Source organism: Neofelis nebulosa, chromosome 13 (genome assembly GCF_028018385.1).
Source record: "Neofelis nebulosa isolate mNeoNeb1 chromosome 13, mNeoNeb1.pri, whole genome shotgun sequence".
Lineage (NCBI taxonomy): Eukaryota > Metazoa > Chordata > Mammalia > Carnivora > Felidae > Neofelis > Neofelis nebulosa.
The window spans coordinates 72,270,970-72,287,468 of record NC_080794.1 but is presented as its reverse complement, the minus strand read 5'-3'; the positions used below and the strand labels follow the sequence as shown (position 1 = coordinate 72,287,468).

Below are 16,499 nucleotides of genomic sequence, written 5' to 3'. Positions count from 1 at the left end.
CACAAAGCTTGGGGCTCTAGCCTCAGGAGAGTAATGCTCCCCACAAACCATCCCTCAGCACCAGTCCCAGCCTGGAGGAACCCAAAGGCAGCCATGGCCTTTCTTTTGCTCAGATGAATCCAGTTTGCACCACAAATGCAAATGTGGAAACTGAGGAAAAGCAAGGCTTCCAGAAGGCTTTTGCCTTCTGACAAAAGAACCTGGAATCTTACCCACAGTCTCTGGTTCTGTCCTGTCCCTAAAATAATCTCTCTAAGGGAAGCCTCATTTGAAGATGGAAAAAGTCCCCCTGAATCCCCCAGACCTGTAACAAACACAGCCCAGATGGGGAAAATCTGCCCTTCAGAGTAAACAGGCAAAGCTCTCCGTTCTTTGGGGTCCTTTCCGTCACAGTTTACTCAGTGCAAATTTCCAAATGACTTATTGCAGATTCATGAACAATGGAGGAGGCTGGTCTGTATTGTATCTTTTCTGCAGACAGGAGAGATAGAAAGAAGGGAAGGGACCATGAGGTTAAGCTACAAGTCCAAAGTCACTGTGTTGGTGACGCCTGGCACTTAATAAGAGTACTTCCCTGAAAGTGCAACATGCTTACTGTGAAGGGCACTGTTTTCTGCAATTATCTTTAAGGATGGGGAGTTTTCAAATAATGAAGGTTGAAGATGGAGGAAGGGTGAGTCCTGAGCTCTTAAATGAAAACCGTAATAGCTATACATCTTTCCATCCTCCACCCAGAAATGGCAACCGCAGCCTCCTTCCTACCTCTCCCCTCAGGGCCCAAAAACGTGAAGAGCAGCAGAAAACCTTTCCTTCTGCCCAGTGAGTCAGCCTTGCCTAACTTCATGCGTAAGCTCTCCTCAAGTCAGCGGCAGCTCAGAACTGCGGGTCTGTGTGCAGCCGAGATAAATTTGGGTCTAGAAGGGATGACGTAATGCTAAACCCGAGAGGTAGCTGCCGCCTCCCAGGGCTCCAGTCGCCAGGGCTGCCGGCTGACATCCCAACCACACGGAAAAGCACCAAGCCACCCAGGTGCCTGAACTGGGGAGACAGGGAAAGAAAGGACATGGGGGTGGGAGGAAACGGTAGGGGGAGGCAGTGCTCATCTGAGATCGCTGAATCTGGAAGTTTGTTGTTTTTTAACTTCAGTTTTCTGGTGAGATCAGGCCACTGGCAGAGGCTCAAACAGCTGCACTTGACTTCCATCCTGGCCTATCTCTTCCCCCTTAGAAAAGGGCTTTTTACAATTTTATTAAATGGCCCTTATTACAGCAGCCTATTTCGGTGATTATAATGGATGCGTTAATTTCTTGAATGTGCTTTTTCTTCTTTTTTGCATTAACTTGGATCCAAGAAGAAATCTGCATTGCAGGACTCAGTTAATATGCACATCTAAGCCACTTGCTGGCCCTGGAGCATCCCACTTGGGGTGCAACTGATCAAGTATTCTGGATTTTGGAACAGGATCTTGCCAGGGACATGCCACACTAATGTCCCCCCCAAATATCATTTCATGGTTTATTTCATAGAAGTTTATATCAGTAAGCTTATTCCTCAATCCAGTCTCCATTTTCCATTTTTCAGATGAGAAAACTGAGGGGTCAGAGAGGTAGGGTAACTTACCCAAGGCCACAGAGCTATCTATCAAATCTGATGGAGCAAGGATTAGGATTCAGACCTACAGGCTCTCATCCTGTGCTCTCAACTCATCTTTATATTCTTTTTTGGTTTTTTTTTTTTTTTTTGGTTGATTCGTGTTCTTAACAATAAATAAATATATAAGTATTGTGATCTTTTAAATTTGTGGAGCCTCAAACCTTTAAATATCAAGTTACATTCCAAAGGGATCCACAGCCTGCTTTTGTTTTCTGTTTAAGGTTCATTGTTCTCTAAGGAAAGCGGTGGCCTCAGAATCAACTCCTTTGCTGGTGATGACCACAGAGCCGTGGGCCTAACCTCATTACACCACTATAATTAAAAGACCACCACAGGTAAATAATCTTTATTGTATGGAAGTAGTTTTCTTCATCAGGAATGCCTCCCAAATACTTTTTTCAAATGACATTTCATTATTTGTTGTTTCAGGCACCTATTATTCTCCTTTAGTTTGTGGTTGTAATCATCTATACTGGTAGATGTTGTGAGTTTCAGCCATCCCTGGCATATAGCCTGGTCAGCCACAGTATGTTATTCTTTTGAAACAGCACTCATTCCATGAGTTAATATTTTCTTTAGAATGTTTGTATCTGTATTCAAAAGCAAGAATATACTATTTTTTTGTTGCACATATCAGGTCTTGGATGCAATGAGCAGTTCTTTCAAACATAGATGCAACTTGATTTTAAAGCCTTAAAAAAAAAAAAGATCGCCAGAGGCCTTCCTTGCTGCTAAGAGGATGCCCCACATTCTTGCCACAGTCCTGGGTAACCCTCCCTCCTCTGCCAGGAGTCTGGCTAGAGCTGCCCTGCCCCCACCCATTGGCATCACCACTCCCTTCCAGGCAGCAGAAACTTGTAGAGGTCACTCTTAGGCTCAGCTAGGCCCTGGACACTATTAATTAAATCACACACCTAGCCTGCTGCCTTGGGGCTGAGTTCTCAGCCTCGGGTGCACCATTTAGAATAAAAACACCAGGCCCTTGCCTGCCCAAGGACATCAGTGATCTCGCCATCTCTCCCAGCCCCAGCATTCTGATTCTGGGATTCTGGGATTCCCCAGAGACCCTAGAACACTATGCCTCCATTTGCATACCAGCTTGCATGAAATGAGAACCAACTGTGTACATGACTGTGCTGCTCATACAGTCAGTTCATGTAATTCTCAGCACACCTCTGAGATTCCCTGTTTCACAGATGAGGCCCAGAAAGCTTAAGGGATTTGCTCAATGTCACCTAGGTAGTGACTGGATTCAGACTTAGATTTTCTAATTCTGGGACCCCACAGCATTCATCAAGGTATGTTCAATCAGACAAAACAGACAAAATTGGTTAGGGCAATGGTCTCAGCCAGGGGTAATACCAACCCCCAGGAGGCTTTGGAAATAAGTAGGAGTGGCTTTCTTGAGGGTCACAATGACTAGAGGGTCCTGTTGGCATTTACTGAGTGGGAACCAAGGATGTTACAACTTGCATTATTCTACACTAATCTTCACAAGAAGAACTATCTCACCTTGCTCCCTTGAGATAGTTGAGAACTATCTCAACTAGCTCCCTTGTTGAGAAGCACTAGGTCAGAATATTAAAGACAGAGAACTCATCATTCATTCAACAGATATTCCTTAAGCATCTATTATGTGTTGGGCACTAAGCTAGATGCTGAAGATCGAATAATTAACGAAACTACTTAATAGTCCCTGTGCTCCAGGTGCTTGTATTCTAGCCAGAGAGACTGATGATAAACAAGTAAAATCATTGCAAATTGTGATACATAGGATAAAGGATAAATGATAAATGGGGGGTTGCTTTAGGTGGGTAGAAGCATCAGGGCAATCACAAGGGCTGTCTAGGCTGGCTTCTCAAACTTAAATGAGCAAAAAAAATCACCCGGAAATTGTGGCAAAATACAGATTCAGATCCAGCAGGTCTGGGGTGGAGCCTGGGAGTCCCATTTCTGACAAAGTCGCAACAGATGCCAAGGCTGTCCATCCTTGGACCACACTCACTCTACATAGTCAGGGCGAGATAAACTCTTGAAAGGCTTAAACAAGTGACATGAACCCAGTTATATTTAAGATCACTCTTGCTTCCTCAATCTTCACTGAGGAGAAGAGGTTGGACCTATGCCGACTGACCAGAACCAGCCTGCCCACACTGTCACGGTGGCAGTCAGGATCTATAGCTCATCTCCGCAGCTCACACGTGCCTCTCGCCCCTCTGGCTTCTGTGGCAGAAGCCCTTGGCTCCAAGCATGGCCAGACCAGTTCCCCTACAAGCTCGAACGCTTCAGGAAACCTAGTATAGCCTCATAGTGTATGGATGCACACCCTTGCCACCCTAGTGTGCAGAACCACAGGAGCTCTACTGGTTGGGTGAGTTCCCCAGGGGGTGCTGGGCAAGGTGGTGCTACACATGCAAGTAGCAACACCCTAGACCATTGCCCTTCAGGAAAAGGGCCCTAGTCAGACTTTACTGTCAATACCCAAAGAGCCCTGGAAGGTTTTGGCTGCCCTCTCTCTGTCCCAGGATGAGTGGGAAGTAAAGGAAGTCACTCCAGGGAGGCATCCCCAAGGGGACCCTCAGCTCGGAATTCAAACAGTCCAGATTCCATCTCTTGCCTCTTGCCCCCTGAGGCCTAAGTTCTCCTAGGAAGAAAGAAAAACCTAGGTTTGAGTCTCAGCTCCGCTCAATGTTAACATGTGACTTTAGGAAAGTTAGCTAGCCCTGCTAAGGCTAAGGCTTTCCTCACTTATAATGAGGATAATCCTAGCACCCTCCTATTCACTGGTTGTGAGGATTTAACACAAAGCACTTAGCATTGTACTCGTACATAGTAACTGCTCAGTAAAGGGAGTCATGATCACTATTCCTCTGGAAAATAGAGAAAACATTGCACCTGTCAGCAGTCCCCTTAGGGACAGGTTATCAGACTCCTAGGAGACAGACAAGAATTCTTTATTGGTCTTTATTTGTCTGTCATTTGCACTGGAATCTGAGCTGGAACTCTCTAGTTCCACACCTCCTGCACTTTGAAAGGACCAAGCACAGTGCTTGGCTCCTGGCAGGTCTTAGAAATTATCTGTTGAATTGAGCTACATTTTACAGCTGGTGAAAAGAATGAAAGAGGGTCATATGCAAGGCACTCAGGGCCTTAAAAGAGTCAAGAAATATGGTATGGGAGGTCAGGTGTGGTGGAGGTAAGAGGGAGATAACACAGGGATGCCATAAGGCAGTCTGGGCCACCGTAGAAAGAAAAACAAAGGCCATCCCAGCTCACACTTCGCCACCCATGGCCACGAACAAAGCAGCCCTGGGCATGCCCTCCATTTTAATACAACAGTATTAAAACTGTCCCAAATCATCTTTATTCAAGTATTCTTGCTAATGGCCCTAAACATACAAGAGTAAAATATCTCAAATAGGAGGTAATCCAAATCCCTTTTTATTGGCTTTAGTTTGAATTTCCTAATCTCCCTCAGGACACTATGTTTATCTTTCTAATTTTCTGTGTTTAAATTTCCTTAGCAGATGCTGGAGTTGGGTACTAGAGACATGTGGCCAAGGGCATGTTATATAGGAGGGTGCGCTTGGTAGGAGCAGTGGTATGGACAGTCCTCCAAGTACAGAATGCCCCGTTCTGGAAAGAACTGAGAGTGGAATGTGTTTATTTACAAGGCTGCTCACGGGGTACTTAGTTCCTAAACTCAGGCAGTAAAACAACAACAACAACAACAACAACAACAACAACAACAACAACGTCAGATCTGGAAAAATTACAAGGACAAACACAAAAGACTTTAAACATGGAGGTGGGGGTAAGGGGTGCAGGGAGAGGAGGATAAATTTTGTTCTGTCTGTAATGATGTCTAGAACTGAAGACAAAAATCCAAGTCAGGTGTAATTCTACATTGTTGGGGTTTAAGACAAACGAATTTCTAAAAACCGGCACTGGAATAGAGTATACACTCCATGAGGGCAGGGACTGTTATCTCTAGGACCTAGCACAGTGCCTGACATAAAACAGTATGTGCTCCTTAAACATCAGTCTGAGGGAAGGAAGGAAGGAAGGAAGACATTCAGGGAACAAATTTAGGGAGAACTCCTGGCAAGAAACATAATTCCAAATAAAAGTATTTGCCACAAGGGCCTTTTAAAGAGAGTTTCTCTAATTTAAATTTGTTTTAAAAAAAGAGATCTTATTTACATATATTTCCTGGAGATTTATTGCTCAAAACAAGGGTCACCTGAACTTTCAAAATGTTTCACAAGCAAGGGGCCTAGCGCAACTCTGCAAAGATGAGGAAGCAAAGAAGGAGGCTCAAGTTCTGGAGGGGATGGTGGCAAATTCCCATTATTTTTGGCCAGAGAGATCAAGTCAGCTGTTGACAGCTTTAACACCTCCAGCCAGGCCACTCAGGGACAATGATATCAGAGACAATTACTTCCCTTTAGTAGCAGAAGAGCCAGAGAGCAGGTGTCTGTCCCTGTGGAATTGAAGCCACTCTTCAGTGTGAGCCCAGAGCTCCACCCACCACCCCCAGAGGAGGCCCCTCTGGGAAGACTTGTATTTCTCCTCCTCAGATAAGGCTTGGGTAGCCATCCTGTCACTGTCACTGCCTTTGGACTCCTCCTACTTCCCCCAGCCCCAGTGTAAAAGAAAATATTTTTTTTCTAAATGGCAAATTCAAATTAGCTTCATTTTGAAAGACTATTGTGAATGTTGCAATGGCCTTTGCAATAACCAACCGGCCACACCCTAGGATCAGTAAACCAGGTTTGAGAATTGCTGACTTTATAAGCACCTGACCTGTAAAACAAAAGCCCAGTTTGGGGCTCTGCTTGTAACCCATTCTCACACCAGGCAAGAGGCCCAGAAGAATCTAGTTCTGCTTCTGCTGTGTCATCTTGGGCAAGCCACTGTCCCTCTCTGGGCTTCAGCTTCCCCATCTGTAATAGGATGATGGATGCTCTGTGACCTCTGGGGCTCCTTCTGGCCCTGACATTCTGTCTTAACACCTGCCTCCTTTAAAAACAAAACCCAAAATGGAGTGGAAGGAAGAATGGGAAAGGCAAGAGAATGGTTCAGAAGGCCAGTCTGCAATACGGCCTCCTGCTCCCCATTTCTGCCTGCTGAGAATTGCTTTCTTCATTCTGCAAGAAGATTCCCATTTCTTGCTGGGTTGTTGCTTTTTCACTCCTTCTCTCTCTCTCTCTCTCTCTCTCTCTCTCTCTCTCTCTCTCTCCTGTCTCTCTCTCTCTCTTTTAATCAAAGCCACAAAACCACAACTTACCTCCCCAAAACGGGTCATTTGGAAGCCAGAGCTGTCAGGGGTTAGGTGTGTCAGGCCTGGCATGCTGGTGGTATCTAAGTGAAGACCAGGCCAGGGCAGCCATGTGCTTCTCCTCCAGAAACCCAGTTTAAATCAATATTTATCCAACTGTATTTATAGAAAGTGGTGGTGGTAGGGAGGAGGGGGTGGGGTAGGGAGGCAGGGGGGATCTAAAACAGAACAAGCCACAATGACTGATGCAAATCTTTGTGGCCAATTCGTTTCTGCAGGGCCAGGCTTTTTTTAAAGGCAAAAGACACGGCTTTTGATGAACCTGCTGTTGGCCCCAGTACCATAGCAACAGCCCAAGTCCTCTGATATGCCCAGAGGACGGACTTGGGAAAGGCAGCAGGAGGGGGTGGTGTTTCCTAGGAGCCTAAACTTGAGTTAGGGCCAGGAGAGTTGAACAAGTCTGAAAAACAAAAACAAAACAAAACAAAAAACCCTCTCTGGTTGGCTATTCTGTCCTCGGCCTTACTTCTAAGCCTTTTCTAAGCAGGGTGTGTACAGGAAGACCTTGAACAATCAACAGAGTGTTTCAAATACCAGCTCTGCTTTAGGTTGCTGGGTGACCTTGGGCAAGTCATTTTACCTCTCTGGACTTCATTCCTTGACTGGAAAACGTGTACATGCATATATGGTTAAGACTGCAGGCTCATTCGGGAATCAGAGGCCTAGGTTCCAAAAATTAGCTTTGCCACTTACTAAACCATATGACCTTTGGGCAAGTTACTCAACATCCCTGCACCTTGGTTACCCCCTCTATAAAATGGGGCAATAAAATTGCACACATCATGGCGTTGTTGTGAAGACTGGAGGAGATAATGCATGTTTAGCCCCATACTTGGTATATAGTCAGTGCTCAAAAAATGGTAACCAGTATTCACAGTATGTAATGCAATTAGTTGCTGCTGCGACATGCTAGAATCTTCTTCATTTCCCTCAGTTTTGCCTCCAAACTTTTGCCCAGCCATCCTCAGATGAAAATTCCCATTTCTGGGTATGTCAATGGTACAGCATTTTCATCAGCAAGGGAAGGTCAGTGAACATGCTGTCTTGCTTTGGAGCTGACGGAAGGAACTTCCTTTCCCCCCACAAACCAGGAATGGTTCAATTCAACTTCTCTGAAATTCGAAGGCTCTGTTCCCTTTCCCTGGGCATCCTCTGTAGGGTGCCTAGTCCCTGGGAGCTCTGGGACTCTGAAAGCCACAACTATCCTCAAAGTCGACTTCTGGCATTTACCAGTGGGCAGAGATCATATTTAAAACTGGAAGAAAAAAGTTGAATCTGAGAAATATAATTTAGGATACAGCAAAAACAAAAACTTGATTTACGAATGTTCTTTACACAGGGCGCCTGGGTGGCTCAGTTGGTTAAGTGTCTGACTCTTCATTTCAGCTCAGGTCAGGATCTGACAGTTTGTGAGTTCGAGAGCCCATGTTGGGCTCTGCGCTGACAGCACGAAGCCTGCTCAGGATTCTCTCTCTCTCCCTCTCTCTCTCTCTCTCTCTCTCTCTCTCTGCCCCCCTCACAATAAATAAATAAACATTAAAAAAGTGTTCTTTACACAACTCCCCAAAAACCAAATGTCCCATTCCACTCCCACCATAAATGAACCCACAGAATTTTCAGGAAAAAAGCGAGTGCACATAGTACATGTTCAATACATATTTGCGGAATGAATGAATGAATTGTAAGATGCCCGCTATGCAGAAATGTGACCTCCTTGAACATTAGTTGCCATCAAACCCCTTAATTTTAGCATAACTTGCCCTAGTCTCCTGCTCTCTAAGCTAGTAACATTCATTTTCAGGGTCACAGTTGATGACAGTGGGCACTTTCAGCTCTCCAGGCCTGAACTACCATTTCTTTGCAGCCCCTGGTCTTTGTAGCCCAAGGGCACTCTATGTTGATTACATGAAACTTCCCCTCTCCTTGGAAGAGATCAGTATTTCCAATTCTTCTCCAAGTCTCCAGAAAATCTATTCTGTGTCCCCTGGCCTTCAAACCTGATCACTGTGCCATAGCCAGTAAATGACAAATCCAACCAATCAAAGAATGTACACTAAATGTCTTCTATATGCCCAGTGGTATGCTATATGCAATGGTGACATATACTGAAATATTATTGGTGATCTTTTCCCTTAGGATGCTAATCATCTCCCTGTGAGGATAAAGCTAATACACAGGAAGCAAGTGGAAAATTGCATAGTACTGATTCTCAAGGCTCAGAGACTATTTATTGAGCACCTACTATATTCCAGGTACTTTAAATGTTTAAAGGGAGTACCTCATTTAGTAGTTCAACAGTGATGTGAGGCTGGTGTTATCGTTATCCTCATTTTACAAAAAAGAAATGGAACCTCAGAGCTTAGGTAACTTGCACACACAGTCACAAAGCCAGTAAGCAGCGACGGAGGAATTTGGGCCCTACTCTGGGTAACTGTAAAGTTTTCATTCTATCAACTACCCTGAATTAAGAAATAGCCAGAGGAGGCTTCCTAGAGGAGGTAGGAACTTACCTAGGTCTTGAAGGGTGAGTAAGAAACAGATAACCCCAGTGGAGTAAGAGAATGAGGCCATTCTAGACAGAAGGAAGAGTCTGAGTCAAGCAGAGAGGCATGACTGCGAAGCCTGCTTGCTGGTGGACCTGCTGGACGGGAGCAGAGGCGATTACGTGGGGAAGGCAGGGTGGGGCCCCATGCCCACACAGCAGCAGCTTTTCTCCATCAGGAAGAAGAGGCTGCCCCTTGGCCTGTCCATGCCTGGTCCAGAAAAGCACCTCACTCTAAACCCAGATAATCCACTCCAGAGGGTGATCTATGGCTTCTACTCCCATGTAATCATTCTTCTCTATCTTAAGCACTGCCCCCAAAGTGACCCTCCCCAGACACTGGGAAGCCCATTTCTAACCCTCTAGACGTTACACTACAGTAGCTTTTACTTGACCACGGAACAGCTTTTCTGCACATAACACTGCTTTGTGAATCTCATTCTTCCTCCCTTTCAGTTTAACCTTTTCCAAAACAGGAAGTAAATATTTTTCTAATTATCAGTTGGTCCTAAATTGCCACCCCTTCACTGTACCCCAAATGGATATAGGTGATGCCAGAGATGATTTATATATAACTTCTGATTTTGTGATAACGGGTCACTGTCTCCATGATTAATATTTCTGGAGACCTTTAATTTGAGATCCTTAAGGATTCGCATCAGTTGGAACTTCAGGAGAATGTACCCACATATCCTTGGGAATCCTTGCCTTGCACAGAACAGTCAATACTGGGTGACTTAATTTGAACCCCTTCCTCCTGAGGAGGCTCACCATACCTACTGGGAATAATTCAACATTGTGGCCACAACTTGGTGAGCACTCCTCCTACTACGGAAACCTCAAAGAGGCAATGAAAAGCAGTTCTGGCAACAATGGAAAATAAGGCAAGCGGCTGCCAAGTAAGTACTTTGCAAACAACAGTAAAAACGAAACGTGTGAACTCGTGACCAGGGTCTACTGGAGCATTTCGGGAAGGTCTCACCGAACCCGAAATGAAGAATCAAAGCTGACACCCGTCTCAGGGGAGAAGAGCGTCCCTTTAAGAAGGGATTGTAGCAGCTGGCCACACTACAGCTCCCAGAGATTTCCTGGCTTGCCTCCTGGCTCCACCCACCAGTTTCAGGCCTCAGCAACGCGTGATGTCAGAGAAAGCTGAAGCTGCCGATAGGCTGAACAACGCAGCTAGGTCAAGTCCAGTCAGAGGAAAGAAGTTTGTCTCCATGTGGAAACCATGTGTCTCTAGCTGGGAGGGGGAGGAGGAGGAGGCGGAGAAACTGAGATCAAGTGATTACAGGGGAACTGGCTGAAATGAAGGCGGGGAGGTTGTGCACCTGAGCCGGCCAGCAGTGCCCTTTGCAGTAGTGACCTAAAAAGAAAAAAAAAACAAAACACAAAACTTGCCCAACAAACAAAACTTGAGCCCCCTCCTATCATAATGAACATCATAAACAGCTAGGATCCCTGCTTCCTTCCAAAAACCAGGGACCTGAGAAATGCTGGAGTCCTATCGGAACGCCCAGATCCTCCTCCCTCCCCCAACGACTGAATGATGTAAGCGTTTCGGAAAGCGGGGCTCTGAAGCAAAACAAGACCCGCGCGCGCGGAGCGACCCGCAGTGCCCGAGCCCGGCGCACGCACGACCCGCCCCCCAACTCGCGTTATTGCTGTGCACACGCGGACCGCCGTGACGCGCGGGCATTGTGTGCAGCGAACAGAAAACAACGGCGAGCGCCGCCAGCGCGAAGAAGCGCCCCCAATAAATTGAGGCAGATGTAGGGCCCGCCGTTTTCCGTACTAGGAAACGCAGCCCCGGTGGGAGGTTGGGGGGGGGGGGAGTCGAAAGTGGGGAGGATAAAGCAACCCCCGTGGGCCGCTCCTGTTTGCAGGGGACATAATAAAGGGCCTGGCGATGGTAGCCCTTAGTTTGCTGGAGGTCACCCTCGCCTGCGTGAGCTGTTGGGGAAGGGACGAGGGCCTGGAGCAGGGTCCCCGCAGCCAAGCTGGGCAAGGCGCAGCGCCCCCACGCTCTCGGGGAAATCTGGGGGCCGTTGGCATCACGTCATGCAGAGCCAAACAGCGGCAGCAAATAGAGGCAACAGAGCTAAAAATACTCCCGCGGGGAGCCGGCCGGAGGGGGGGCAGTGGGGCCGAGGGGCTGATTACGCACACGAAGTTGACTTTGACTGGGGCGCTGAGGTTCCTGAACCCCTCTTCGGGGGCTGCTGGGCTTGCAGCGCGGACGCTCGGGAGAGGGACCAGGAGGAAGCCCCCTGGCTTCCTCCGCCACAGGAGCCCCAGTCGGCTGCCGCTGGCCCGCCCCGTGAGGGGTAGCCCGGCCCGGCGCGCCCGGCCCTCTGCTTACGTGACTGGTGGCCACGCCGGAGCCCCGGCACGGGGTAAACTAGGAGGTGGCGGCGGCCAGGGCGGCGGGGGAGGGTGGGGGAGGCGGCAAGGGGGGTGGAGGTCTCCGATTGTCTGCGGGTGAGGGGGGGGCGGGACGCGGTGGAAGCTCCAAACGCCTTCTTCGTACACCATGCTGGGGGTGGGGGTCCCAGGTTTGCCACACACTGCCAAGGTGCCCTCTTTTAGTGCACCCCCACCAGAGTCGGTACCACGGGACAGACTCCAGAGAACCCCGGACAGGGGTGGGGGGTAGCTAAAGAAATCGCGCCCCTCCCCCCTCCAACAAAAGCAAACACACCAAACAAAACCACGTCTTCACCCAGCTCCCTACCAGCTCTAGCTTTTCAGAAACTACCCTCCTGACAAATGCACCTCGCCCCCCCCCCCCTCGCCTCCCGCCCGGATGAATAATCGCAAACTGCTTCGGCTACACAGCCAGCGATGCGCCTTTCTTGCAACCCAGGCACTCCGAGAAAACAGGAGAGAAGAGAAAGAAAAGAACGCACACAACCGTCCTCCCAACACAAATCCTTGTTTTTGCCTTCAGCCACTGCACAATTGCGCTGGCAACACACGGTTACTTTCACCACGGAGGCCTGGGGTGTTGGTCAGCTAAGGTGTTTTTGTGTTTGAGGACTGTTGTTGTTGTGTTTTGGGGGGAGGAGGTTGCAAGATCTGACACGTTGCAATCGGACCATTTTTTTTTTTTCCCCTCGCTCTCTCGTCTCATTGATCTTCCTACTTGTTCGGACAGATTAAACAGCCTGGTTTTCCCTAGTCTATCGGTTTTTCTGCCTTGGCCCTTTCCCCCTTCTCGCAGCTATTATTTGTGAGGACTGGGCTGGAGACACCGCACACGCGTGCCCCCGTTAGGACGCTGAGTCGACTGCCTGGGAGGACTGGGGGACCCAGCAGGCAGAGGCAAAAATGAAACAAACAAATACAAAAAGGAGGCCAGGCCGGGTGGGGCTCCCAGCACCCCTCTCCCCAGCACTGCTCTCCACCTGAATCGGCCGGGGGGGGGGGGGGGGGGGGGAGGACGACAGTAGAAATCGACAAGGCAGGCGTTTGCCTTCCCAGCCAGGCGCGCTCACTCGTAAGTCGTCTCCCGGAAAATAAAGAAACCTCACACAACAGCCCACACCTTCTTCCCCAACTATTGTTTCCTGCGAGATCCCAAAGTTTCCTTTTAGCTGTGTCCCCCTCGCCAAGTTTCCCGGGCGCAGGACGGCGGGTCCGGGGCAAGCTGCTGGCGCTGCCCGGCCCAGCCGGCCTGTTTGGGGGGGGGGGGGGGGGAGGTGGCACCCCAGGGCAACAGAGGTGCTGGGGGACTGTATCCGTGGACGCGATGGCCTGAGCCCTGCTACGAGAGGGGAGGAAGAAGCACAGTAGACAGAAGGGAGAAGCAGAGCCGAGCCAGCCAGACCAAGCCCATGCCGTGGAGGGCTGTTTGGTTGTTGTTGTTATTGTTGTCGTGTGTGTCTGCATGTGTTTTTTCTCCAGCCGCTGAGCTCTGCCTACGATTTCCAACTTTCGGCTTCTAATCCCCACCCCACCCAGGAACGAGCGACAGAAAAACAACACTTGTCTGCCCGAGAAGGCTCCGGGGTGGGGGGGGGGGGGGAGAAAAAGGAAGAAAGGCGACCTCGAAGAGATGAGCTCTCGGCTCAGTTGTCAGCAAACAACACTCCCCCGCTTGTCCATCCGGCGGTCCTCCCAGCCTCCCGGAGACGGACAGACGGACGCACCGACAGGCCCCCCTCGCCATCCACCCCCCGCCCCCGCTCGTCTTTGTTACATCTTTAGCAGCTTTGTGCGTGCGTGTCCTTTCTCCGGTGTCATCGGCTTTACTGCCGAGGGCTGGATGTGTGTTGGGGGAAGGGGGGCGCGGGCCGAGCAGGCGACAGGGGTCGCCCAAGTGGTTGAGGAAGAAAGAGCCGGGCGCCGAGGAGGAGCAGGGGCCCCTAAACTTACTTTTGTTTTCTTTCTCGATCTGCTCCAGGTAGCTGGCGGCCTCGAGCAGAATCTGCACGTTCTGCAGAAAAGTGTTGATGTGCTTCTCCATCGAGTTCTCGCTGGTGTTGAAAATGTCCGAGAAGGGGCACCTGAGCTTGGCCCCCGCGGGCTCCTCGGGCTGGGCCGGGGGCTGGGGCGCGGCCACCGCCGGGGGCGCGGCGGGGGCCAGCCCCGCGCCCTCACAGCGCGCTTCCTTGCGCGGCCGCCCGCGTTTGCCCATGGAGGAACCGGGGTCCGCCGAGCTCGTCCTCTTTTGGGGCTGCGCGGCCCCGCCGAGCTCCGGTCCCTGGAGAAGACCCGGCTGGCCGGAGCGGAGGAGGGGCCGAGGCGAGGAGGCGACCTGACTTCCCGAGCCTCGCTGCGTGCAGTTGTGTGTGTGAGTGTGTGTGAGTGTGTGTCTGTCTCGCAGTAGGTCTGTGTGTATGGGAGATTGAATGAACCTACAGGACAGACGGAGGCGCTCTGGCGCCTGGGTCCTAGTGCGAGCCTGTCACCATCGGACCGGTCAAAATAAAAGGTGGAGAAAAGCGAGACAGGGACGCCCTCTGCCCGTCCCTGCACCCTTCCCCGCCTCTCCCCAAATCTTACCTCAGAGCAGAGCACTGTATTTTAACACAAACGGAAAAAATACTCGATGCCTCCGAGTGCACCTGCAGGAAAACAAACTAGTGAGCTATTTTTTTTTCTTCACATAAAAATAATACCTGGTAAAGGGTCCAGGACAATGCCTCGCACATGGTGAGTGGATCCCCAATAAATGGTAGCTGGTGTGACTTTTTAAAAAAAAAATAAAAGCCCAATCCAAAAAACCCATCATATGTAGCCTGGAGTTTCCTCCCCCCAGTTCACACACCCCCACACACAGACAGACATAAGCATGTGCCTTCACCGGGTCAAATGAAATCCCCAAGCCACCAAATCCCAGTTACAAATTTACTCAACTCTTTCTTTCTCCCTTCAAATGCAAAGCTATTTTCCAGGAAGGGGAGGAGATGTAAGCATCTCTCTCCACACTCCTCTTCCCGGCCTTGGTCCAGCTGTGCAAAGCTCACACTAGGGTGCCTCCACACCTGGCACCCTTTTATTTGACAGAGCCGAGAAAAATGGCAGCCCAGGACCGACCCCCACCCCACCCCAGCTGAACTCCACCTTTTGGCTCTGAAGACTGAAGTCGAAGTCGATGATGTTGTCTTTGCTGCTGCTGCTGCTGTCACCCACCCACTCAGGGTCTGCCGGAACCATGGATGCTTTCCAGGCCTGGGAGGTACAGTGGGAGTCAGAGGGATAGTTGAAGGCCATTGGGGAGTGTCACAGAGAAGAGTTCAAGTCCAGCTCTGAAGCACATAGACTGTGTGAGTTTGGGCAAGTCCCCCAACCTCTCTTGGCCTGTTCTCCATCCATGAAACTCCAATAAGATTCTTGTGCTGATTAAATCATATCTGCACTTAGCACACTACCTGGCCCCTAGTAAGATCTTTTTCTTTCAATCCAGACCCAGATGAACCTGGGTCCCCTACTTGTATCTAAGGGGTGGAGGGAACAAGCTACAGGAAACAAGACTGTTCTGCACTTTGTTGGAAAACATCTCTGCAACAAACCCATCCAAATATTGTCACCTTGCAAAGCCAACTGGAATTCCCCCCCCCTCCAGCCCCCCCCCCCACCCGCTGCCAGGGAACCACTTAGGCAGAAGACACATGGAATACTGCCCTCTGCAGTTGAGCAACCCAGCCACCCTAAAACTCAGAGTGGCCTCACACACATTTGTCCAGAAGACTCTTCCTGGAAATGGAAACTTTTTTTTTAAAAAGGAGAGAAAGTACATTTCTTTGTAAAACATTCACTAAAGTCTTGTGTACTTTTAGAATATAATAACCTGCTGCTGAGATGACGGCACCAATCAGTGGCATTTTAATTTTTTCTAACGTTTATTCATTTTTGAGAGAGACAGAGCATGAGCGGGGGAGGGGCATGGAGAGGGAGGGAGACACAGGATCTGAAGCAGGCTCCAGGCTCTGAGCTGTCAGCACAGACCCTGACGGGCGCTCGAACCCACAAACCGCAGATTATGACTTGAGCTGAAGTGGGACGTTTAACTGACCGAGCCACCCAGGCGCCCCAGTAATTGGCATTTTAAAGCAAATGTATTCACATTTCCAATTCACATTTGGATACAATCATACTACACATACTGTCCGTTCATTTTTCATCCTGTGACAAATTTTGCATGATTGGTCTTTGCATCCTTTAGCTAGGGGAGAGTAGAAGATCCTAGGAGCTGTGAAATAAAAGTTCATCTTCCATGATCAGACTGACTACTGACTTTTTGTTTCTGCTGGGACCACAACCTGAGTCGCTCATGTTTAAAAGTGCCTAAGTGTCTGAGGACTTTAGGAAGGTGTATTTTCAAACAGCTTTTATCTAATGCCATTTTGCAAAACCTGGCACGTGTGTAAGACAGCCCCGATCTCCCTTGCCCCAGTTGAAAGATGATAGTGAGACAATGAACCAGCTAAGCCCCAAGAAAACCTTAGTCTCTAATTC

The 16,499-nt window shown here is 49.2% G+C and overlaps 1 protein-coding gene across 2 annotated transcripts in view; it reads right to left on the bottom strand.

Annotated features, from left to right (window-relative positions):
• MXI1 (MAX interactor 1, dimerization protein) overlaps nt 1-14,385 on the bottom strand; it is an 81,863-nt gene extending 67,478 nt beyond the window's left edge. Inside the window, exon 1 of one of the 2 annotated variants that reach the window (XM_058697731.1) lies at nt 13,914-14,385. In XM_058697731.1, coding sequence (XP_058553714.1) covers nt 13,914-14,175 — 262 coding nt within the window. In that variant the 5' untranslated portion in view covers nt 14,176-14,385. Of the gene's footprint in view, nt 1-11,703; nt 11,815-13,913 lie in introns of those variants that run through there. The other variant, XM_058697733.1, reaches the window with a different exon arrangement.
• Between the last annotated feature and the right edge of the window lie 2,114 nt (nt 14,386-16,499).